This window comes from Dermacentor silvarum, chromosome 1 (genome assembly GCF_013339745.2).
Source record: "Dermacentor silvarum isolate Dsil-2018 chromosome 1, BIME_Dsil_1.4, whole genome shotgun sequence".
In the NCBI taxonomy this organism is placed as follows: Eukaryota; Metazoa; Arthropoda; class Arachnida; order Ixodida; family Ixodidae; genus Dermacentor; species Dermacentor silvarum.
Genome location: NC_051154.1, coordinates 43,112,290 through 43,139,182, shown reverse-complemented (window position 1 = coordinate 43,139,182; position 26,893 = coordinate 43,112,290). Strand labels below are relative to the sequence as shown.

The 26,893-nt window shown below is 42.6% G+C and overlaps 1 protein-coding gene across 3 annotated transcripts in view; it reads left to right on the top strand.

The window, feature by feature from the left end:
* The window catches only part of LOC119461783 (triple functional domain protein), a 215,628-nt gene that overhangs the window by 174,645 nt on the left and 14,090 nt on the right, over positions 1-26,893 (top strand). For 2 of the 3 annotated variants that reach the window (XM_049667182.1, XM_049667194.1), the window contains exons 37-44: positions 3,129-3,264; positions 7,748-7,840; positions 11,687-11,854; positions 12,247-12,303; positions 12,997-13,118; positions 21,092-21,158; positions 21,248-21,360; positions 21,468-21,627. In XM_049667182.1, coding sequence (XP_049523139.1) covers positions 3,129-3,264; positions 7,748-7,840; positions 11,687-11,854; positions 12,247-12,303; positions 12,997-13,118; positions 21,092-21,158; positions 21,248-21,360; positions 21,468-21,627 — 916 coding nt within the window. The remainder of the gene's footprint in view (positions 1-3,128; positions 3,265-7,747; positions 7,841-11,686; positions 11,855-12,246; positions 12,304-12,996; positions 13,119-21,091; positions 21,159-21,247; positions 21,361-21,467; positions 21,628-26,893) is intronic. The other variant, XM_049667188.1, reaches the window with a different exon arrangement.

Genomic DNA, 26,893 nt, shown 5'->3' with positions numbered 1-26,893 from the left:
TTTAGTTGTGAGTTTGCACTCAGTGTTGTCTGAGTCTGTTGTATCTTTGCGCATTTCGTGCTGTTTGACTTCAGTGATGCCAAAATGAAAGGTTTTGTGAACTGTAGTGTGGCCATGTGTGCTATGCTACCTTCCTGTGTTTGTAATAATATATACCCAACTTGTTATTGCTCTGGGGAGTCCATGTGGATTGCATGAAAAGGCAGACACTACTTGCTTGATAAATTGCAACGCCCCAACAGCTAATTAAAAAGGTTCACTAATTAACTTTTAAACTATTTACTTGAGGATACATGTTCGAATTGCCCAATTGAAACCAGGCAGTAGTGAATTTGTCTGCTTAGCAGAAGTCCTAAGACTAGCACCACTCTTGAGATATCCATTCTTAAAGGGACAGCCAACTGCTCAGAACATGAATTGAGATAACCCCGCTAATGGACAGATCATCTATCCCTGTTTGTCCCTGAAAGAACAGGCCCAGTTTTTCTCATTAAATGTGGATTTATATTTTTAATTCTTTACTAAAAGTCACGAAAAATCACCTTTGGGCTCCACGCGGCAAAAACATGAACATACTTATGAGGACTTTGAGGTTCCTGGTCTTTTTATTTATATTGAAATGCAGTAACATTCTTTTTATTATAAGTTTTTTCTAACTTACAATGTGCAGATAAGCCTTCGTTTGTAGTGAGCAGAAAAGTGGCGCTGCCTTCGTTTTCGATAAGTTGGCTTGGCTCACCTATCGGCAGAATAACGACGCCGGGGGCCAGCCAGCCATGACGTAGGCATGTACTTGGGAAAAAACACGGTACAACTATAAGAAAGGTCTGTGCAACAATGCAAACTTATTGTACCAGTCTGTTTACCTTTAAAAGTGGTTGGAAAGGTGACAATATAGGTGTTTAACCACTGTTGCACTCCCTCCAGTGAAAGAGTGAAAGCAGGACGATGGGCCGCTTTCACAATTTTCGAGGCAGGCTGTCGGCATCGCTATCACTTCTCAGTGTTGCTGGAGGAGGGACTCTTATTTTTAGAGGCTGCTCGGATCAAAAAATTTTGCTTACAAAATATCCACACACTTTTGGAAGTAACCACCGCAGGTGTAAACACTACCGAGGGTGAGCTTTTCGTTGTGCCATAGAAAACTTGGTACATAAAAACCTATTGTCCGTCCCTTTAAAATACATTTGCATTCCAGTTAAGTTTTCCAAGTGAGTCCCTCTAGCTGTTTGTGCTGATCTTAACTGGAATGCCAATGCCTTTTAGATTTTGGTAATGAATATCTTGATAGTGGTGCTAGTCTTCAGATTTCTGCTAAGCAGACAAGACTTCACTACTGCTCGTTTCCAATTTAGCAATTGCATCATGGGCTCTAAAGCTAATAAAAGGTAACAATTCTTTCCTAATTATCTACTTGGATATTGCTATTTCTCATGCAGGTAATTTCGGCCTCCTCGAGAAATTCACCTGAAGATGTAGAAAAGCACTGTCACAGACAATTACAAAAAACATTTTTTTTTTCTAATTAAAGTGGCATATATACTGAAGTCCTCTTTAGTTAGTCTTGTAATTTGTGTTATTGGCAGCATTTTTACTTGGTATATGGATGACGTCTGTACACATGCTTAGTATTTCTTCGTACTCTGTAAAAAAACTATTTCGATATTGAAGTTAGTGAGTTTGCCCAGTGTTCTCTGTTTGGCACACTAATTTGTTATTTCCTGTGTTTTATGTTATCCTGTTGTCAAACATATATCACAATGCTCATATTGGTGCATGTAAAGTCTCCAGTAAGTTCAGGTAACCTTTAGAAGCATGTCTTGTGTGCATTGTGTTACACATTCTTTAAAATTGATGTTCATTTATTGTTCAATTACATTCATTTGAGTAAGCCGTGTTGATGACATTTAGTGATTTCTTTTCCCTGCTGAAATGGAGGAGCAGCAGATTAAGGCACATTCAGGAAGCAGATTTGAGGGATTAGGATTGTCCAATTGTTGCTAGCACCGCTGTTTGGTTTGGCCACATAAAGCCCCAGAATTTAATTAAACGGTACATGTGCAGCATATTTAGCAGACTTTAAAAAAAATGTGGGATGTTCATCATCCTCAAACTGCACATTGGGTTGTGAAGGACACTATAGGGTGGGCCTCCCGATTAATTTTGACCATGTGGTGTTCTTTAGCATGCACCCAAATCTAAGTAAAGTAGAGGAGCATTTTTGTACTTCATCCTTATTAGAATGTGACTGCCGTGACCAGGAAACTAACGGCCGTCAAGATAGTGCGGGAAGTCTTGAGGCAAGAAATGACTAGTGGCGGCGGAAGCGCTATTTTATCTGTAGTGTGCAATCTAGGCCAATGAGAAAGGTTTATAATAGTAAAATTGAATATGATGCACCAGCATAATGAGTTGACAGATGCAGAAGGATATGTATGCAATAGAGCTAGAAACAGTCCTTTACTCCCACTATTGTGTGTCAGATCTGTTTGCTGCCACTGACATCCCCAGGATTCTGGGACATGTACACGTCGCGCCATCTCTCGGCGGCGGCCTCGCGCACCGCTGTAACTGAATGGGGAAAAAACAAAAAAAAGTTATATCTCACTAACAAAATTAGTTATTGAAAATGACTTGCGGTTATATACACTAGTGACACACTGGGACATTCTGGTGAAATTCCAGTGGTTTGCCACAGAGTAGGTTCCCAGGACATTTGAATAGTTCACAAATTGTATTTTATTGTAAAATATCCAAATGTCTTAAGAACCTGTGTGCTTTGCAGCACGGTACTGTAATTTCACAAGAATGTCCCAGTGGGTCTCTAGTATGCATTACCACGAGTCATTTTCTATAAATAGTTTTATTCATTATATATATATTTATTTTTTTGTCTTTTCCCCATTCAGTTACGGTGGGGGGCACGCACGGCTGTCACCGAAAGATGGCATAACGTGTACTTGTCCCAAAATCGTGGCCATGGGTGACGTTCTGTTGCTCCAGCTCACTCTTAGGCACGCTGCAGTACCACCCTTGTGAGCTCTTGTGCACGCATGATGTAACAGGATGGCTGTGTACTTCAGGAGCTCAGTGTGCTCACTGCATTCCTTCCCTTTGCCTCTCACCAGAAAGTGGCTGACCAATCCAGTGCGGAAGCTGAGCCATGGGCGCCTGGATAAGGCTGATCCTGCTTCTGCAAAAGGCAATCCCACACCACCTTCCAAAAAGCTGGCACCTCCTGCTGCTGTGGCACAGTCTTCAAAGGCAAGCACTCTGCTACTCCTACAGGTTTTACATGCATGTGGCTAGTATGCGCTCATGGCACACTATTAATGAGAAATTAGTATGTTTGTCTTTCAAATGGACACTAATGAAAAACATGAAATTTACCTAGGTCAGCTACTCCCTGTATTATAGAATGTGCCTCCCTTCAACACTTCATCTTGGCTAATTCATACAGGGGACGGCGTATCCAGGGGAGGCACACCAGGCATGTGCATCCTCCCCCCCCCCCCCCCCCCCCCTTCCTGAATTTCAGTGTAACAGCATACATGCATGGCATTCAACACCCAACAACACCCGCCTACCCAGCCACTCCTCTCCCTGGTCATATGTGTGTGTGTACCCCCCCCCCACCGCCACGGTAGACCAGTGGCTATATAGCATTGCGCTGCTAAGCTTGAGGTCATAGGTTCAATTTCGGCCACGGCAGCCGCATTTCGATGGCGGCAGAACACAAAAAACCGCGCATTGCCGCACATTGGGTGTGCCTTAAAAGACCCCAAGAAGTCAAAATTAATCCAAAGCCCCCTACTACGGCATGCCTCATAATCAGATCATGGTTTTGGCACGTAAAACCCCAGAATGAAATTTAAGTTTTCAGTACCTAATTTTAAACTGCCACTCTATAAACTAATTCAGTGTTCCTGTTTGATGTTACTTTAGGAAGGAAGCTCACATTTCGGTTTATTTGGCTTTTTTTTTTTATCTCGACATTCACATTGAGCTGTATTTTAATATTTTATACCACGTGTTTCTGTGGAAACTGTTTCAGATTAATAAAAATGAAGGATTTGAAACAAATTGTATTTACTGCCCAAGTTTCGTACCACTGGCAGAATTCACTTGGTAAAATTGCCGTCACAATTTGCATGGCAATAGCTAGCTGATGTCTAACAATGGGTCAAATTATTATTTGACTGATGAACTCTTAAATAATTACTTTAGGTACATGTAACAACAGAATTTAAGTTAGCCAGTACTAGAAGAATAACCCTGTGCAAGTGACTTGTGCCCAGCACCATTTTTGACAAATAAGGCCTCAAAATTAGCCATTAAAGGCATTGCTGTACCATTTACTGTGTTTCTGCAATGTGAAAAAAATGCAGTACAGAAAACTGTTAAATGTAACAGCATAACAAGGCACTTTCTGAGCCCTTATTTCTTGAAAATGGTGCTAAGCACTGTTTCTAGCGTAGCGTCATGCTTTGAGTGCTGGCTGACCTCAATTCTGCAATTACATATTAAAAGGTTAATAGTGAAATTTTTAGTTAAATTTATTGGCAGTTTTGTGCAAATTCTGATGCATGCCACTGATATGAAGCTTAGTCAGCAAAAATTATTTTATCTCTAATCTCGTATCCTTAAAGGGCCCCTCACCAGGCCACATAGCAAATTTTGGTTATATAACCAGTGTCGTGTTCTTCTTTGCTTAAGTCCTTGTCCATTTAGCGCTGTTACTTTTCAAAACATGAATTATCACCAACTCACCCAAGTCTCCCTTCTAGTATACGTGGAAGTTGTTACGTGTCCTCTAGGTAGTGTTCTGCCGAAATAATTTTTCAAAATGGTTCATTAATAGCCTAGATAGAAAAATTTTCAAGTGTCATGAACCCATGATTTTAGGAGGCGAGCATCACCGTCAACACGACACTTTCTCCACTTGTCCTCGTCTTGCCTCCGCAAGCGAAATTCCTTCCCTCCGTTCTCCCATAACGGAGCTGGAGGATCGCGTGATGCATACGTCACGGGCCCTGCCTTCTTTTTTTCTCTTTTTTTCTTTTTCGCGCTTTTTCGCTGTGCAGTGCAGTTCTGGTGACATTCTCAAGCACACGCTGTTGCGTTTTTTTTTTCATTTCACACAGCGCACAATTTTGCACGCTGTGCACGAGAACATCTGACTAGCGGTATAAGTCAGTGCTACACGAACTCTGAGGCAGACACAAGCGGATCACAGAGCATGATCACACACTGGAACGCTGCAGAAGATGACATAGTTTCATTCTTTGTGCACGCGACTGCAAGTCATGGGAACAAGCAGACGAAACAGAAGTACATCTCTCTTGCTGCGGTGCGAAGTAAAAAACAAGACGCACATACATTTGGTTCGTGGGTTTTATTATTTATCTAAACTTTAATTCGTTCATTGAAGCAACAGATCAAACATATAACTGCTGTTGCCTTGAATTATTCTGAAAGTCGCGTGTCACTGTGAGTGGCGTCACAGCACTGCATTTACGTAGGCACACTTGTGCGATTTACGTCGTCTCTCCGGTTGGGAGCGCGGCGCCCGCAAGTAGAAGGGTACATGGCATTTGGTTTGAAATTTCAGCTCTTTTTGCAACGTGTAGCTGTGTGATACTTCAATCGTTAGTGTGCATTCTATGCACTGTGCTTGTCAGTTCAGAACGGCCAGACCTTGTGAGGGGCCCTTTAAAATATGACACCAAGTTCGGCAAAATATTTTTGGGGAAAAGTGTAAAAATACAGATTATTGTCTATCTTATGAGCACATTTTTCTAGGCAAATGCAAGTGTTATGTAATGTGTAAAACATTTAACTAATTCTTGTTTAAAAAAAATTGTTAACAAATATGGCTCTTCCGCCAGCACTCATATTTAGCCCACCATAACGGAACAATTTTTGGCAGTCACATAGGAGAGAGATTGATCTGTGCAGGGGAACCAGAACTAACGAGATCTGAAGAATCTTGGAAGTGTAATGTGCTCCAGAAATCCCCAAGCACTCGTAAAATGCATTCAGGAGGGATAAAATTCTCCAAATTTGTAGCTGGTCTCCTCCAGATCTTTGTTTTTGTCTAAATTTGCCCATGGGGCACCTCATATTTATTTTTCTAGCTTGGGTTGCAGCGTCAGTACCTTAACAAGAGGCCTTCACATTAAGCGGCCAGTGAATTGTGAGAAGTTTTTATTGTGTAAAGGCAGGGTTCTATTATAATTAGGTTCATAATATCAAGTGTACCTCTCCTGACATTGCAACAGTGACAGAGATCATCAAATACAGCAAACTTGAGAGTCGGAAGGCACACATAGGTGTCTTTGGTTGCTCTTTGCCAATTTATACTCAATTGAAGCACTCATTCCAGGCAAGAAGACGTTTGACAGAATGCAAAGATCTATTATTGTTTCCTTCCACTGCAGGGCTTGATTCTAGAATGCTGCAGCCACCGTCCACATTAATTACCAAGTTTCAATGCACTTTCTAAAGCGCTCCTGTCACCGGGTCCTTCTTGCACTGTGACTTTTGTGCATTGATTGCTGCCAAACATTTGTTTCCCTCACCTTTGCTCTCTGAACTTTGCCATACGGTAGCTACTCTCGTATACATGAGAAAACAAAAGTGTATAAACACAAGAAAAAAAAGGCAATTCATTGTTCATATATTGCACAAAAAGCCCTGAGTGTGTTCACAACAGTTTTCAAACAGAGTACATCCCCCATGTGAGTTTATCACAGATGGAATCAAGCTGCAAATGCTTTTGAATTTTATTTTTTCTTGAACCTAATTTAAGCTTCAAAGAAAGAAAAGTAGTACAATATTCTAGCATTTTTATGTTACACATCAAACCGGTACCTTCAGTATCAGTTTCACTGACTCTGGGTGAAGTTTCACTGCACCTTTTAAATGAAACAGTGCAGGAAATATTTTTGCTGTGCAATGTTCTCCAATGAATTGCACATCTGATTAGATGAAGAACAGAAAAAAAATCTTTTTTTGAAATAGATTGTGTTTTCAACTTTGCGTCATACTTTAATAATCTGGGGCAGTTGTCACAAAAAGAAGTGGCATCTTGGTATACATTAATTATGTGTTCAAATAGCTTGTGCAAGTTCACTGTTATGTGTATCATATTTCAGTCACTAGAAGTTTTGGTTTTCAGGAAAGATGAGGGAAGCAATGTTCATCCTGTGTAAGCTGGGCTACTCTCTGTACACATGAGACCCTTGTGACAAGGTTTGGTGTAATTATAGGCACATTTGTCATAACATTTTGCTCAAATGTGTAACATTTATGGTGTGCTTACTTGAGAGCCACCTCACAGGTCATAATAATGTATAATTGGAACTGGCAGACAAAACATAAAAAAAAAACAGTAATCTCCAGTGTTTTATTTGCAGCACAGGTTATGGCAGCTCGTAAATAATCGCACCTTCTGCTGGTTGTTTCAGAGAGCTCTGGAAGCACTCTAAATGTACTGCAGTAAAGCATACAAGCTGCAATGCGAGAATACATTTATGGTCTCAAATAACGGTAATAGGGCTTCATTATTGCTGTTTGAGCCAACCTATCCTTGCAATAAATCCTAGTTACTATCATATATGGCCTTTCTAGCTCTTTCTGAGGGCTGTGAAATGACCAGTCAGAGGTCCCAATAAGTGCTCTTTGCATTTGATGATGATGGCAAAGTCACACATTTACTGTTTGTTTGGCATAAATCATATTCCAGTTGTTAAACTACAAGGAAGACATGGGCAACAAGTCATCTTCTCCAGGACCTCCATCAAAACCAAGTGACAGTACTGAGGTTAACAAAGCTGAGGTAGGTGTTTTATTGAGTTGCATGTGAATTTGTGCTGATAAGGAAGACCGCATTCTAAAGGTAACGGTTGCCAAACAAAGAAACCCGGTTAGCAAAACCGCTCAATGCCTCAAATATAAACTTCTCTGAAGCTACTGCATGGGCCAACATGCACATTTCTCAAAATTAGCAACACCTGATGTTTTAAAAAAACTTTGCATCTGTGAATTAGGTGAGCATTGTATCATGGCAGACTCTGCATTCCATCTAAATGGAATGGAGAGTCTAAACAGGGACATTCCTACTTAGGTGTTGGGGCAGTGTTTTGTGCTGATTCTTTTCTTCATTCTTTTCACCCTCCATCATTGGCTCACATGCTTCTGTGCCACCAATATTGTCAGGGTTAGCAGCACGGAATTATGGGTGATAAGAATAGGATTAAAGGAAAATTGTTACATAATACAGTCTCTCTGTTGAAGAGGCACCAAAAGACTTTTCTTTAAACCTCAGAAACAAGCTGTTACAAATGCGATATGAATTGGGGACATAATGAGCACTATGCTATTTTCTTCACTCCCCCTTCAACTGATTAGCTCCTCTCAGCTGGGGCACCGTAGATTGCCGTGTCCTGCCTACCGCTTCTTTCATTCTTTTTCTTCTTCCTTCGGTGTGCTTATACTAACCTTTCAAGCTTGACGTCTAGCAAAAGTGCCTGCGAGAGCGACAAAGGAGCAGTAGCAGGACACGTTAACAACCGCCTTTTCCCCCGTTTCCTAGAAGTGCCTGTATAAAATGAATGTCCCGATGCAATTCTTTTGTCAACCTTTTTTTTTGGCTTTACTGTATTGAAAATGAAATCAACATAAAGCTTTTCCTGCTACAAGGCATGAACTGAATACAGTACTCAACAACTCAAGGCATGGCCTTCTGTCTTAATTTTGCAGCCAGGACATGCTGTTAAACTTGTGCACAATGGTGCTTGGGTGGAAAATGATTATGTGTTGACATTGAGAATGCTCAAAATGCTTTGCAATAACTACAGTTCATTTATTCTTGCATCCAATAAAACTGACTTATTATAATACTTTGGGTTCATTGTGTTTGCAGATGGCATAGCATTTTTTAATATTAACCTCTTAGTTGATCATCTGTAAGCACTACAAATTCATATGATGACTATTGTAGTAGCACAATCAGTAGTTAATGCGCTATCCCATTAAACGTACTGAACTTCTTACTTTCTTACCGAATTGGGCAGCTGTCGGCTGCATTTAACAAAAGTGCAGACTCAAAACATTTGAGAAGTGTTGTTTTATTTACATATAAACTAGAATAGTGGATCATTTTGTGGTAGAATGTAGGTGTTGGTGCTGATTTTTTTTTTTTCTCCTCCCCTTCGTTCTTTTTAGTAATAAAATTTGCCTAAGTTGTCTCCTTCTCAGTTACTTTTTCGTCGTTGTGGTTGGCATAAGTTGCATGTTTGGCACATCAATAGGAACAACTTCCTGCCTGACCATAAACATTATTAATAAATCCAAGTATGTTTCCTGGTTGAGGTGCCAAGCATGCTGTATAGGGGTACATTATTGTATTGAAATCAAAAGTGTAATGTTTCATTGCCTTGAAATCTTGGGTAGGTACACCATAATTCATTTCTTTCTTTCTTCTGATGTCTATAAAATAAATGCTTCCCTTGCTTATTGTTTCATATTTCTTCTTCTTGAAGAAGTCTGCTGTTTCTTTTTTTTTTTTTAGTTACTGTTATTAATTTCAGACCTGTAAAAGTAATATGTTGCTGACTATTCATCGACTTCTAAGTAACTCCTCGAGTGGAGCACTTTGTTATGGCAGCAATAATTTTTTACCTTTCTTTTCTATGACCTTGTGTGCACATCTGTTTGGAACGAGTCCAGCTGTTCAGAGATTAGTTTAAGGTCAGAGTGAAAAGCAATTGTTCTTGTCAAGAGAACAATCATTGTGTCGGTGAAGGCAAGTGCATCTTGTGCTCGTCCATAGCCTCCTATCATGGCTGGTATCATTTGAGGCTATCAATATAGGGGCCATTTGAATGCGTGATTATTTATTTGCAGTAGGTGAATGCATGTTTTACATCAACATTTGCCTTTCTTCCTGAAGTGACAAATGACATTAGGGGTACTATGGGAGCTTTCGCTCATAATGTTATTTGCCAGGAATATATTAATAATGCCAAACCACTGATAAAATGCAAAGTTGTATGCTTGGAAAGCAGTTTGTATTGCCTGCAGGTTCCCTTATTGTATTTTTGATGTTGCTTAGTCGCTGCAGCAAGGAATTGTAATTCAGTTCCCTTAGTGCATAGTCCTTAATTTGTGAAAAATCTGGGAATCTTGAAGTTTCAGCTGTAATTTGATCCAGTTACTTTTAGTAAAAAAAAAAAAGGGGGGGGGGGGGTGTAAGAACAACCTAACATCATCAGTGAATAGCCCATCAGTGATAGGCTTGTCATCAGTGAATAGTGAATAGCCCATCAGTGATAGGCTACTCACAATTCCTGAGCCCTAGCTAGGCATGTAACAAAAGCAACACAGTAAAAGCACATTCTTGCCAAGCATGAATATGCTTTTGTATTTTGCATAATGTGGTGAGTATTTTAGGCAGCACAATTTCAGTTTGCTTGATTGTTTTACTCTTATAGAAACAGTACATTGAAGAAAACCACTATCACTCGATTCAGAACTTTTTACCAAATATTATAGTATATGTTCATTGTCTACTGCCCTTGTTCACATATGCCACACTCTTGCTGAGGGACATCTACTGTCACTTTTATTGAGAGTGATTACAGGTAGTCACACAGAAACATGCGGCAAAACATGCGGCATCTAAGGAATTAAAAAAAAAAAAAAAAAGACCCTGAAAAGTGCAGATTAACACAGGTGACCTTAAGAGAGTCTACCGTAGAACTAAATTTTTCAGTGTATATATATCCAGGATACAGAATGTTTACAAAACTTATTGCATTGGCAACTTTAACATTTATGTGGTCCTTAAAAGTTAATGGCAGGTGTTATTTTGTAGTTGCCCATTTCAGTGCATGTTGGTTCAAAACGTATTGCAGAGGATAGCTCTTCTCTACAGCTTTGGAGAGCCTGCAGTGCTATAAGTGGTCTTCTATATGGCCCTGCATTTGTTGTTGGTGGTGAAACTTTTATGCATGAAGTGGTCATTGCTGGGGAACTTTTGTGCATTCTGCATGTTCACATGTTTTGCACTCTCCTTTTTCTTTTTTTCTGAGAGAAGATGCATCTTTATCACAGTAGGCCCGTGTTGAGAGTTTTTCATTTTCGTAAAGGTATCTTCACTTAGCTTAGTATTTGTTGTGGCACCTGCTGCGGCAGTGGGTGCCACCCCTGTCCCGTTGGTGAAATTTGATGAAGGATCCAGACTACGCATTGTGTAACAAAATCATGGAATTAGGGACTTTCAGATACATCACTCCTGCGGAGTGATTGACTTAAATTTGAATCGTTGTGGATCTCTTGATCCGGGCACAGGTTGTTCAGGGACCCACCCAAATATATTCTCAGTTTGTGTTGTGACAGTCTGGTGCTTGGAGAAATTATCAGAGACTAAAAAAGTTTAACTGACTTGGGCCACGCTTTGCACTGACATGTTCACTTAGCACCTTTCACATGCATTAAGCCAAATTTTTCTCTGCTGCTTGCTGATGGCATAACTTGACATCACATTAATTTAATTTCTGGTGTACAGCTTTATCAGTCATTGCTGTGCAAGAAACTTGGGCTATCTTTCTAATCTGTGAGTGAGTCAATGATGGTCAACACAAGAGACACTGTGATTTAGATGAGATTTGTCATCTTTCAGCAGCCAGCACAGCAAAAAGTCTGTGTTAGTACGAAGTCGTCATCTGTGGATGCTGATCCTGGTGCAACAGCTGAGGAGGAAGAAGTGTGTGAGCTGCCACCTCCAATGGAAATTCAGGATCATCTTTTTAAGCCTCAGCAAACTCCAGACTTCACTATTGATCCTGCAGTAAGTGCACTTCCTTAGCCATATGTTGTCGTCATCATCCTAATTAAGTCCACTGCAGGATGAATGCTTCTCCCAGCGATTTAAAATAAACTTGTCGTGCAGGAAATGGACCTATTATATGCCCACAGATTTCCTCATCTCGCCACCCCATCCGATTCTCTGCCACCTTCATTGCATTTTTCTTGCTTTAGCAACTTCTGTAACTTGTTCTGCTTGCACTCAATTCTCAATCCGCTAATGTTATACTATTCAATGCATGACACAATATAGTTAAGCACTTTTATTTCGAGGATACCGGTAAGCTGCCATGCATGAGTTGGCCGTGTCTGCCAAATGAACTGCAACTAATTTTTATTCTACACATTGGTACAACATTAAATATCTGTTTTCAGGAACCTGAAGAAAAGGCATTGGCTGGAGAAGTTGAGGATGCAGCAAAAGAGAAGCAGGTAATTTTTCCTTGCAGCATACTTGACACAAGATCAATACCAAATTGTTTATTTCAAACAGTCAACTACATAATGGTAATTTTAATCCTGAATAAGTGGTTGTGACAGGAGTTTCTCACTCTCTCTTTGTAACATGTGGCATAAGATCTTGTACAATTTTGAAGAGACCATATATTAAGCTGTGATTGTTTGCTTTTTTGTGTGTGTCTGGTGAAAATCTGCATACTCATTTGTCACATTCAAGCACACACACCAGTGTTGTCAAGCTAACATTGTGTACTTGGGTGCGTAGATAGCTCATGAGCAGATAAATTGCAAATAAATTCTGTGGAAGTTCTCAATTTCTTTTCATAAATAGCATACTCTGAGATATATCAAGTGGAAAGGAGACTGTTTTCATGAAAAATTAACTTCTATTACCTGAAGCTTGAACTAAAAAAAAAATGTTAAAGCATGGGCACATTTTGAAACTTTTGACACAGTTAAAAGAGAAGGAAATTTAACAGGCCACTGCTCCTTAAAAAGGACAGCATGTGCAGTAGCTGAGGCTACGGTATAGTAGGCAATGTGGAATGTGAAGATTTCTGCAAAGAAGCAGGTGCTTTCCAATACCTGCTGTCATACATTCACCACAGAGCATTTGAAAGTTCATGTTGATGTTGATGATGAGCACATGCGTTACTTTTGCTGCAGGCACTGATCACTCAGGATGATGACTCCGAGACCACAACTTCGCAAGAAGATCCACACGAAGGAAGCCTTGAAACAACAGTACCTGATGGCAGAGAAAGGGAGAAGTCCTTGCAAAAGCGCAGGCATGTACAGCTCGCATGTGCATAGTTTTTTTGCACTTCCGATATTTAATTGGGTCATTAAAGGCAGGCCAATATCATAAACTTCATTCAGTGATCATTTACATGCACGCACACATTTATAATTGCAGGAATGTAGAAACATTGCTTTTTGCTCCAACTCAATAGAAAAAAAACTTCACACACTGGCATGTATAAGTATCTTAACATTGTACAGTATGCCCTATGACAAGTATTTGTAGCACATAAGTGAAATCCAAATCCTGGTTTGTATGCCTTTAAGGTGTTGTGTGTCCTTTCCTCTCTGCATGAAAAATGGCATCATTGGCCTTACAAATTAAATTTAATTTCACCAAATTCTATGTACTACTACCGTACTAGCTTTAGTAGAGGCAGGAAGTGGGACTTTCACTCTTTCAGGGGTGTCACTGACGAGCCTGTACGTTCTCTCTCTCCCCTCGGATACTAAGAGTGCATTTTTCGTTAACCAAGTCATGTTTTCCCCTTCTGCATGACCGAAAATAAACCGTCGTGTCCATTTTATAATATCCAAGAAAAAAACTTACACTGAGGTTGCGTCACCTCCGAAAAAACCTGACACTGAAAGGGTTATAGCAGCATAAATGTGCACACAAATGAGGCTCAGTAAATCACCAGCAAATGTACTAAAGTCATAACATTAAAATGTATTCAAAATTTGCGGGCATATGGCACAATACCTTGAATGGTAGAATCCTAGCACCATTAAAAAAAAGAAAAAAAAAATACGGCAAGAGTGACAATAGTAAAATAATGGAGTATGCATGAAAGATAATTCTAAAAAATCTTAATAGGTCATTGGGAGATTATTAGTAAGTCTAAGAACACTGAGTCATTGTTCAGTATATTTAGCACGTAAATGCAAGATTAAAGCAGGGATAAATGTAAGAAAAATAGGGAGCTTTTCTGTTTATTAATAATAAAATAAAAACTCGGGTAGAGCCCCACACACACACTAGCAACAAAAATGCAACCAAGTGTTATTACGATAATGGATCTTTCTTCAGCACTGTCGTGCTACTTGAGCTTGCTGCGGTGTGAAATTGCATAATGAAGCTACAGTCATTACCTTTATTTTTTTATTAACATTGATCAGACTTGAAAATTATCACTTCTGGCAGATAGCACAATTATGCCCCTCCAGGAGAGATACGCATTACTCACATGGCTAATTGCAATCTTTACTTAGATAACAAACCAAGTTTGACTTGATAATTTTTTTAATTATTCACTTAGGACCTGTGTTGTAATGAAACTTGTACCGATTTAGCACTTATCCAGAGATCAGTACCAGTTTTTGTGTATTTATTCCCAAATTCAGTGGGAAATCCATTAGTGATACTAGTTAAGGGGATTGCGCAATGTACGAGTGAGACTTCTGGGGCGCGATCTTGTACGCGTTCCAAAATGGAACGGAGGCAGTCCGTTCCATCAAGCCGCACACAATTGGTCAATTTGATCGTCACGGTTCAAATTGACCAATAGTGTGCGGCTCACGGTTCAAATTGACCAATTGTGTGCGGCTCGATGGAACAGACTGCCTCCGTTCCATTTTGGAACGCGTACAAGATCGCGCCTCTGGCTAACTTGTGCTAATTTTGTAGCAGAGTTTGGAGACTGATATTTTATAACAAGTGGTAGTATCAGTATTTCTGCTAAATGAACTTGACTTTATTACTGCCTTGTTTCAGTTATCCAATTGCATCATGTTTTCTAGTGTGAATAACTGAAGTTAATTAGTGAAACTTTGTTAATCTCTTAATTGAATAGGGTAGCTTGTCATGCACATGTTCCTCTTCAAGTAATCCGTCTGGATGATGAAATTGCACTGTCTGCCACAGGTATATTTTTTTGTAATGCTTGAACTAAAAAAAAATCATGTACAGGATCTGTCTTTACTAAAGGGTGCAAATGACTTCTTTAATGGCATGTGCATTTTTAAAAAACCAGTGAGTAGCTAAACATCTTGTGCGGAAAAGCTAAGGCTTCAGGCCCCATCACTTTCAGTGATGAAATGGTAACAGCTGAAGTAAGTGTACAGTGTTCCTTTGGAAAAGTTTGCATTAAGAAGAAATCCAGTTGAAAAATTTTCCTTGTTGCATCAAATGAAAACCAAGTTGCCTCACCTTCTTTGGTGCATGTGAGAATTCATTTCTGCTGGCCCGGCTTTATGCGTGTGCTTAGTGACAGGTTTTCCTCAACATTCTGAAAAGCTGTTTCTAAACACATACTGTTACCTCGTTATAACGAAACAGGATATAACGAAATAATGAATATACCAAAGTAAATGAAATTCCCCTTGAAATCCCCATAGAGATCCATGTATATCAAACGTCGTTTTAACGAAGTGAAATTGTTCTGCCAATAGATATCACGAACTAAATTCATTTCTGAAACCAAAAATACCTGACCGTTGCGCGCCAAGTAGATAGCTTTCCACGGGGTTCGGCACTCGTTCGCCGTGGCAGTTTAAAACTCCCACGTCCCCGCGTCGAATACGTCGTCTCAGCAACACTGCTATTTCTCACCGCTGCGCTTAGCTGCGCACAAGCCGCAGCTAACTATCGCACTTCTCCGCTGACCTCTCTCTCTCTCTTGTGCGTGCCTGGCTGCACGAGCCACGCCACGCTGCGCGGCCACTCGTTGCGGTGTGAAAGATTAGTGTATTCACTTCCACTCGGCGCGCCGCACAGGCAGGCGCAGCTGGGCGTGGCCTCCAAAATCTCCCGGCGCAATCTCAGGAGGTCACGCGCAAGCCTGCGCGAGTCGCACCATGCTGCGCGGCTATGCAGTGCGAAAGATTAGTGCATTAACTTCTTTCTCTATGGCGTGCTGCGCAAGTAGCTGCGGCTGGGTCTTGCATCAGAGACCTCCCTGGCGCAATCTCGTGGGTCACGCCCAAGCCGTGCATTCGCCTCTCCCTCTCCCTGCGGTGCGCTGCACGTGCTGGCAGCCGGGCGTGGCGTCTGAGGTCGCATTGGCATCGGTGCAATCTCGGAGGGCGCAGTGAATTCGCGGCCAAGCCGGAGCGGCAAAGTTCACTTGCATCCACGATCACACAGCGGAGCACTGTGTTGTGTGCCACATGCTGCTCGACCGCGATGAGCCAAGTGGAAAGCGGACGTGAAAGACCATCATAATGGAACAGAAGGCAGCTCTCTAAAGACTGTCGCATCAGGTGCTAAGTCGTGTGTTGCACACACCGAAAATTCTTTTGTTGTTTTATTCAAATTTCATCGCATGCACGGCTATGTAGCGGTACTGCAGGCTGAAAGCCGTCTTCTTATTTCCATGTTTACAATTGTGCACCCCATTGGTCATATGTTGCAGTAAATGACAATGATGGGTATAACGAAGCAATTTCGGCTCCCTTTGAACTTCGTTATAAAAGGGCTCGAGTGCTTTTATTATGACTAATAGGGCTTTGGCATTTCTGTTTCCAAGCTTGTCTACAGAGCCGTGGTTTGTAGAAGCCATGGAAACAACTCAATATCATACCATTTTCAAGGCCTTGATAACCCTTAAAGGGGCCCTGAAATGCTTTTTGAACATAGTAAGAAAATGTTTCCGATCTGTAGATGAGGCTCCTGTAGATATGTGAGCCAAATATTATTGCACTGAATGTAGCAGGGAATTTACTATCTGTGTCATTAACTGTAAAAGATTGCTTGCTCTCTCTTTTGTAATGTTATCAACAGCTACATAGACGGCAGGAGCAAGCAGCTGAACAGTTATTCGAGGATTTCATGATCTCAAGAACATTCTCAGTAATACTAAAATTAGTAATTTTGATTTAAATAAATGAAAAATACATGTCTGTGTTCTGAACGAGAAGAAAGGATGTGGAACATCCTTTCTGCCGCAGGCGTCACGAGCCCGCCCCAAGGTTTGCGAGTGGTGGTGCTGGCTAACACTCCCAGGGTTAGTTCTAGTTGTAAAACATAAATACCCCAGGAAGTGGATGGAATAACGGTTCCGCGGTAGCTCAATGGTGAGAGCATCGCACGCGTAATGCGAAGACGTGGGTTCGTTCCCCACCTGCGGACAGTTGTTTTTTCATCCATTTTGATTTCCATTAATTTATTATTTCTTTAATTCAGTTAGTAAGTACAAGTAATTTTCCCTATGTTGTCCTTGGTGTTAATGTTTGTTCGCTTCTTATGATATGATTAATAAAAATCTGGCCCCTCGGTTCCCTTTCTTCTCGTTCATTACATAACGAGGGCTCGAATCCGGCAACATTGATGCCTTCAGGTAGCATATGTGGGTTTATTGACCAGTTGCCAACACCCAAAAAAGATCACGTGCTCGTGACGCCTGCGGCAGAAAGGATGTTCCACATCCGTCTCAAGGTTTGCTAGTGGTGGCTCTGGCTAACACTCCCAGGGTTAGTTCTAGTTGTAAAACATAAATACCCCAGAAAGTGGATGGAAAAACGGTTCCGCGGTAGCTCAATGGTGAGAGCATCGCATGCGTAATGCGAAGACGTGGGTTCGTTCCCCACCTGCGGACAGTTGTGTTTTTCATCCATTTTCATTTCCATTAATTTATCATTTCTTTAATTCAATTAGTAATTACAAGTAATTTCCCCTATGTTGTCCTTGGTGTTAATGTTTGTTGGCTTCTTATGATATGTCTGTGTTCTGAAACATTCAAAAAGAAATATGTCATCTTTGCTCTTCCGGTCTCGATTGACGGTCGTCTGCTTAATGTTGCATTTTCTCCTCCAATCATGTGAGGTGGCACCTGGCACACATCTGTGCTCTTTCAAACATTACATGCCTCAGTTGATCACTTGTCTCCTATGGAGTTTGTTGCGACAGTACTCACCAATGCATATCATCATCTCCCAGACCACACGTACACTTGTCTGCTCACTCTTGGCTAGATGCGTTGGTAGATATCGCTCCATATTGAGCTATTGAAAGTGATTAAAAATGTGCAATCTGGATTTGGCGGCTACCCATCGGTAGCCGACAATGTGTCAATGGCAAGTAAAAGGTTAAGCTGGAACCAAATAGCATGGCCAGACGAGCACATGAGCACAAGTGTGCCCTCCAGCCGTGCCGTGCTCATAGCAAATGTTTCACATTCTGCTATTCGCATGACATTTGTGCACAGCTGCCTCTGCTGCGTAGCGTAGATACCGCAGCCGTCACAGGGTGCCATGATGAGCCCTGTCACTGGTGAAGCGCTCTGACAGTCGCATGCTGTGATAACCATGTGCTCTGATTGATCTCTGTGGGTGATAGGCGCGTGGCGACATGATAGAGATAAGTGGCCCGCGTGTCCATCTTGCGTCGAGAGAGTGTAGCACATGCCTGAACTGAAAGTGCTATCATAAAGAAAAAAAGTAAAAGGGGAAATGCCCAAGTTTTGAGCGGGGCCTTGCCCTCTTGCCTTCTACCCTGTCCAGCTTCCAGCACCCTAGTGGAGCTGAAAGGAGAGCGAAAGCTTTACATTGGTGGGATAACTACCGTATTTTGCAGTCGCATCTTTGTATAAGTCGCACCCCCTCAAAATGGCAGTTTTTCAGGGAAAAAAAATGTATATTAGTTGCACTGGTGTATAAGATGCACTTGTTCATTCAGTAAGCGATTGAAAAAAAATTACAGTGACGTCTCACTTCGTGAATGTGGGTCACACGCAAGCATATGGGTGCCATTCCTATGTAATTGCGTTAACAATATAGACACTCCAGGCACATTTCTGCCGTTGTGGTTGCCACAATGTTCTGTATAAGGTTTAAGGGCGATAACATCGTGCCCGCGTGCTGTATGCTCTACGTGTGAGTGAAAGCATGCGACGATTAGCCGAATCGCGCACAAGGTAGAAAAGCGGGAGAAAGTAGGAGGGGGGGGGGAGTTGGCTTGTACTCTGGTAGCAACTGCGTAGTTTGTGCAGTGATGCTGCATCTTGAAAGCGATCTACAGATGTGACAACTTCGAGGTCGGTCGACTCGCGGTCGGCCTGCCACTGCTTGCGTTGCTGCTCTGTCCTTCTCGCGCGGCGCGCGGCAACTCGATCATAAGAAGTAACTGGTACCTCCATAGCATGCACACAACCCGTAGTAACTGCTAGAGGAGGTCAACCCAGCGCTCTTTGTGTGTCCATAGCATACAATCCAATTTCGACAGCAGTTTTTGACAGCAGTGAAGGGAATATTTAGTTTTAAAGGCATCAAACTTAACATTGCTTTGGTTCTTTGCTGTCTGGGCCTTAGGAGTCCTTAAATGCCATTGAATTTTATCGACAAGCACTGCTTAGAAACCCTGTCTACTGAACAGCACTAAAAAAGATTCATTATGGTAATAACACTTCGATGTATTTTTTCTGTTAGGTGTGCGAGGCTCCATGTACAGTTAAACCTGGATACAACGAAATTGACAAATTCCCGAAAAACTTCGTTATAAAGAGGATTTCATTATATGCAGGTTCGGCAGGAAAATTCGAAAAAGAAACGCTTACCGTACTTACTCGATTCTAATGCACCCTCGATTGTAACGTGCACCCGTTTTCCGTGACCAAAAGAGAGGAAAAACAATCCTTTACAGTACCGCGCACCTCATGCTTTCATACAGAAATACAACTATCGCTCAAGATTTACTCCCAATACACTAAAGTTGCGATGAACAAAAAATCCCAGTTTCGATCGAAAGGCGAAGCATCGATTGCGACAGCAAATTAGCAGACAGCTATACGAAGTAAGGATAGTAGTTTTAGGAGCCGTATAAACTTGTAAACATTCGATGTTTAACTAAATTGGTAGACTAATGCCTAAGCACACGTACTACAGCACAGGCTCAAAGCTACAGGAGCTAGGCTCGAAGTGCGTAGGAGGCGGCCATATTGAAATGCCGATGGTGATATGGTAGCGCAAATTTAGGGTCGTACTCGATTCTAACATGGAGGCAATTTTTGGACCCGTTTTATCGGAAAAAAAGTGTGCATTAGATTCGAGTAAATATCTTGCGTTTCTTCGTCGAAGCACTCATCCTTAGAATGTCACACCAGGTACTGGATGCGTGTACGCGTGTCGTTTCGCACAAGTGCGAGGCGTCGGAATCGAAGAGCGAGCGACACGGTGGCATCGTAACATCGTATAGTGTCACCTAGTGTCAGGTTAGTGAAGTGAAGCGCAGAGACTTGTGCAGTAACCAAAGAGTGGCGCTGCCAGTCCGTTGAAGAAAAAAAATTTTTTCCCCCCTCTTCGGCAACATCAACTGGAAAAGGAGAGTGCTGGCTTGGCGGGCTAGGCCAGCTGCAGCAAGCGGCGGGATTAAGTTTGATAAAGGGAGGGGGAAAGGTCATGCCCGCGGCGGCAAGATCACCGGGTCGAGGGATGCAGGTCCGCCTCGCGCACGCTCGCACGCACACACACGTGCTCTCGCCTCGCAGTCGCCGTGAATTCGAGCGCGCCAAGCGGGACGCCGCCGTTTCGCATTCCATCGCGGCGGAGAAGCTGCTTCCGGTTGCTGCTCGCGCAAAAATGACAAAATTTGGAGTGAAATCTCTAGGTTGTCGGCGGGGAAAATTCGTTATTTTGAGGGGGTCTCCCGCTGCCACTTCGTTACGTAGAGGTCTCAACTACATGTGGTTCTATGGAGTAACGGAAAAAACTTTGTTATATCCAGGAATTCATTATATGGAGGTTCGTTATAAGCAGGTTAAACTGTGTAACACAACTGTTTAATTTTATTAATGATTAACTGAAAAGGTCTCTATTTTTCTTACTTTTTCCTGATTTAGTCTTGCATTTACATGCTAAATATACAGCGTAATGATTCAGTGTTCTCATACTTATGCCAATGACCTATTAGATTCTTTAGAATTATCCTTCTCATATATATAATTATTTTGCTATTGTTGCTGTGTTTGCCATTGACTTTTAATTTGCATTTGAAAAATGAAATATTGTTTTAATGCTTCATCTCCAGCTTCGTGTTGAAGGAGCTTGTTGACACAGAGCAGCAGTATGTGACAGACCTTGGCTACGTTGTAGAGGTATGGCATCTTGCTTGTTTTTAAAACTGTTATTTTATAACTGCTTCCAGAAAAGGCATGAATTCTCTTTCATGTGCACGCTGTTACAGGGATACATAGCTGTGATGCAGTCAGGGGAAGTGCCCATGCCGGAGGACTTGAAAAATGGAAAGGACAAAATTATATTTGGAAACATAGAAGCTATCTATGAGTGGCACAGGGAGTGAGTACTTGTTCAGCAGCAGCATCTTGCATTCATATTATGTATCACGTCTGAATAATCCAATTGCTTCTTGTTTCTTTTTTTCTTTTCGCCCTTCACCTTTCCAGCCTGTTTTTAGCTGAGTTAGAAAAATGCCTAGAAGAGCCAGAACGTCTGGGTTTACTGTTTCGGCGCTATGAAAGGAGGCTCAACATGTATGTCGTTTACTGTCAGAACAAACCCAAGTCTGAATATATAGTTTCTGAATACATCGATACTTATTTTGAAGTAAGTACTCCTTGCTTATTTTTCTTCTGCAAGCTGTTTTTCTCCTTACTGAAATTTTATGCTGCCAGTCTGGTACTGTGAGACATAATTGCTGCTAGAAGAATGTGCACAACTACAGACACAAAGAAAAAATGTCGCAGTTTCGCCCGAAAGGCGAAGCATCGATTGCGATAGCAAATTAGTAGAGAGCTATTTTGGGTAGGGATAGTAGTTTTATCGGCTGCATAAACTTGCACACATTGACTTACTAACTGAATTAACAATCGTGGTGTCAGCGCGCACAAGCAAACATGAATAGATCACACTGAATGACCGCCGCCAACGACTGTCAAAACGCTGGCAGCAAGCGCAGGTTCGTGCAGTCTATCGCTTCAACGGAAACTGAGCGGCGAATGCACAGCGCATAGACAGGTCAGAGCCGTGTGGAGATAAGAGACCGTGCGGACGACCGGCATCCCCGGGAAAAGCGCAAAGGAGAAGTTGTTGGCAGAGGAGAAGCTGCCCTCCCTCCCTCTTCCCGCTTTGTTGCTTTCGCGTGGGCGATTGAGTGGCAAGATGCGCCTTTGGTGCCGGAGCACAGCGCCGCCCCGCCTCCCTCCCTCCCTCCCATACCCCCACGGTCTTTTGCGCGACGGTCATGTATGCTTTTCGCCGAGCGTTCGCCCTCCGTGATAGCGCGCGTCCCCCGTGCGCTTTCACTCGCGCATAAGGCGCGCGGCGACGATTTTATCGCCCTTGGAATCTATATGGAACCTCACGGCGACGACGATGTCGACGGCAGAAATCCGGTTGAAGTGTCCATATAATTGCTATCGCAATAAAACAGCCACGACGACACGGTCGTAATTGCTTTTCTTTCATGTCTGTGGTTTGTGTTCGTTCTTTTAATGGCAGTTATGTCTCACAGCAAATACCAACTAGGCCAACAAGAAATTCTTCTGCGGTCTGGTACTATCATGCACATTGAACAGTCGGGGATGTCTTGGAACAAAAGCAGGGGGGAAGAATTGATGTGGATGTCAGAGCCAAGGACAACGGGACCCAGTGCTTCTCTCTTGCATCCTGTTGTCCTTGCTTTTGTGCACCTTCTATTTTGCGCTTTTGTTCCAAGGTGAATATGTTACAAGTCGCATACTTCCAGTCATTGTTTTATGTAATAGCTTTCTCCCACTGCTACTGTTCTTTACTGAATGCAGGTTGCATAATGGAGTTATAGAGTTTGTGCACATGGCTTAATATAAAAGTGCTGTCTTACATGCTGATATTGGCAAGTAAGCTTCGAGTTTGTTATATTTGATAATTCATTATATCCATGTTCGTTATAATTGAGGCTCAGCTGTTTTGGTGACAGAAGCATAGGTGGTGCGTGTTCACAAATTGCTCATTTGTTTATTTTCCAACATACACAAATGTTGGTCGCCTCCTTGGAAAGGAAGCTGTCAAAACAGCTTGACAGGGACAAGGAGCCACTGGCAGGTGATGAAGCATTGGTGGAATAATGATGTAAATAAGAACAAAAATATTTAGCCATACATACGTTCAGTAAGTTTGTGCTAAAAAATACAGACTAAAATAGTACACATCATCATCATCATCATCAGCCTATATTTATGTCCACTGCAGGACGAAGGCCTCTCCCTGCGATCTCCAATTACCCCTGTCTTGCGCTAGCGTATTCCAACTTGCGCCAACATTTTCAGGCATGGAGTGGTGCCTGACACCGGCAAAGAAAAAAAAATACATATTGCCGAGAGCTAGTGGGGCTATACTAGTTCAGGTGCAACCAAACTAGGCAGGCCCACTAAGCTTCATCAAAGTCACTCCCTCACCAGAACAGGAATTGGCCTCCCTGGTGCAGTATTCGGCCACTACCTCCCTGATGACTCCGACAATTAAAATAGTACACATATATATCTATAAATTGTAGATTATACACAGGGGCGGATCCAGGTATTTTCTGAGGGGGGGGTCAGCTTTTGTCGATGATGATGATGATGATGGCTCGGGCGTTGCGCTGCTGAGCACGAGATCGCGGGATCGAATCCCGGCCGCGGCGGCCGCATTTCGATGGAGGCGAAATGCAATAACGCCCGTGGGCTTACGTTGTAGTGCACGTTAAAGAACCCCAGGTGGTCAAAATTAATCCGTAGCCTTCCACTACGGCGTGCCTCATAATCAGAACTGGTTTTGGCACGTAAAACTCCAGAAAGATGAAGAAGCCCTATAGCGAAGCCAGGTATCGGTTTCTCCGAGCTTATAGGAAAATGACATTACCCAATACAGCCATGTGCTTGGCGGCTGTGCCTGATAATACAGGGTGTTCAAAACTAAGCTTGATGCTTTTCTTAAAATTAGGCACTGGGAGGCACGCGAAGACCACCTGTGCAATTAAGTTATGTGGCCAGGGGGGCACAAAGTGAGATGATAATTATCGCTGTGAGCAGCCCAATTAGCTAAAATTGAACAATTATTTTTTGTCGACTGCAGTAAGTGGGTATGTTTGTATTGAAAACTTAGAGGCAGTCGTGTTTCTACACAGTATCAGTCGGAAGAATTATTCTAGCGTGTTCGTGCTTCGAGATATCCGACTCCAAATTTCCATTGTACTGCGCAGAGTTATCGACTCGACGCGAGAGCGGTTTATGCTTTGCGTTGCTGTGGAAGGGAGTCATTTTGAACATTTTTAGGGCATTGACATGTTGATGGGTGAAGTGTTGTCATGAAATTTGTGCATGACAACACCAAATTTAAAGCGGCAGTATGAAATATTCGTTAGCATAGCTAAAAAGTTTTCTGCTGTTCATGGTACCGTTGTTGCTTTTGATTTCAATAAAACTTACAATACTTGGAAATCAGCAGTCACTTTATTTGCGTAGCCCAGGCAAGGACCATGCCCGGTCGTCTAGTCACCATTACGCACGCGCACTGCCCTCCGGCTTCTCTGCGCGCGCCATTATCTCGGCATGGCAGCTGCCGCCATCTTTACAGGCTGCGCGGTCGCGTGTTACGACAGCGGTTACGGGTTCTTCGATTTTTTTTTTTTTTTTCGCCAGCCGTGTGGGGAAGGGGGACCGTTATTATCTTTGCCAATGCCTCCGCCGCGTTGTCAGACTAAGCGCCGTACCCAACAGCCGCGGCACATCAGGGAGAAGCTTTGCGCCAATCCTCACTCTCTTGCATGCGTAATCATGCAAACGACAATTAAAATTTGTAGTTGGATATCTCGGAGCATAGACACGCTATGCTCGCGGACAACTTTCGGTGGCAATGAAGGGAAAGCTACGGGCGCGTGGATGCTGCACATGTGTTACCACGCCAAGTAGTCCGGCAGCGTTTGACAGTGCTTTTGGTTGCTCGGAACAGACGCTGAATCGACGCAACTTCCACGTGCGACGATTTCGCGTTTGCCCAGACGCGGAAGGGAAAAGCCGCAAAATGAGTAAACTTTTACACTCAGTGGTGTGTTCTGTCTTATTTAACTGTTACTAATAAGCTGTTTATGTTTACTCTTTGCCAACATAAACCAACGTGGATTAAAACGCGGGACTCTTTTCAGAAGCACCCTCACTTAAGAGCGCTTTGCCTCCGTAGCTTTCCCTTCATTGCCACAGAAAGTTGTCCGCGAGTAAAGAAGGATTCTTCGAAGTGAAACTGTGTAGAAACACGACTGCCTCTAACTTTTGAATACAAACATACACACTTACTGTAGTCAATAAAAAGTTAATTATTCAATTTTAGTCAATTCGGCTGCTGACTAGCGATAATTATCATCTCACTTTGTGTCCCCCTGGCCACATAACTTATTTGCGCAGGTGGCTTTCACGTGCCTCCCAGTGCCTCATTTTAAGAAAACCATAAAGCTTAATTTTGAACACCTGGTATATCTAGCCTGTATTGTTTCTTAAAATAAAATTTGGGATGATCTGTCGCAGGTTCGTTATAAACGTGTAAGCACGGGTCCATCTTTGGAGTTCTGTTGGGACACCTTGATTTCCTTAAGAAGATCCCTTGTGTTCGGCTGAGACACCTTCGTTTGCTTTGGAGCAACGCTCCGCTCCAACGCAGCAACCACTACGCTGGTTGTTTACGATATGCGAATCACCGCGTATGAAGACTCACAACGGCACCTACAGGAAGAACGATGTGGCGTAGTAGCCGTGAGCGCGAGCCAGCTAGCGTCTTGATATTTTGTTTCCCACGCGACGTCATCCTTTTACACAAGGCGCGCATCTGCTCCCGTTTCTCTAACCACGCGACGCCATCCTATGCCCGCGCAATTCCTTTCTCTATGCCCGCGCGCTGGCGTTGGCCGCTGACGTCATGCTCCCCCATTTCGTAGCCGCTGCTCGAGGTTTCGCCCCGCTCCGCGAGCACGGCTACTCAGATAAACGGATCTGGCGGCTTTGAGCCTCCTATGCTTAATGTATGACAATACAGCTGCGAAATTACAATGAAAAACTTGTAGCATACGAACGGTATTGTGCTCGTACTGGATATTGTCAACGTGTAACTGTGATCACAATTGGTGCTACTGTTAAAAAAAATCGCCTATGCGTAGTCCTTAGTTTAGCTGTTAGTTGTTATTATTTATATATGAACACTTCAGCGAGAGAGATCTTTCATTGAGCAGGTTGGTCGCGGAACCGATGACAGCCAATGAGGCAACCGTTGACACCCCAATGGGGAACTGAGTTGATCAGGCGCGAAGGCGCTCGCGCGGACATCGGCATGCTTGGCAAAAGGGACGTCCCCTCGTTCATTTGACGCCACCGACGGTACGAGTAAGGCACGGCCGGCGCCAGGAGGTTCAAGGTGTGCACGAGAAAAAATAACTACGGCAATCTCGCGACACCACACCCCTACGGAATACAACTAAGCTTGTGAGCGAGCTAGCTTTACTTCTACATGGCTGTTACCACTGGTACTCGCGAAAAATAATTTTGAAGAATGCTGGTGGCCATATTTTTTGCGACAGGGCCATCCCCCTGTCAGCGCGGGGGCGATGCAGAAATCTGAGGGGGGGGTCAGGACATCCGGACATCCCCCCTGGATCCGTGCCTGATTATACACTTGATACTGTGCTGTTCGCTGAATTACAGGCATGGGATGCGTAATAAACTGATCAAAATGCTGTTTATATGTATATTGCCAAACACAAAATGGTACAGCAAGAGAGTTTTATGCATGCATTTGCCATTTCAGTACATTTCAGAAGTGTTCAGTTGACATCGCTGCCTAAATCTAGAATTTCAGAATTTATGAACAT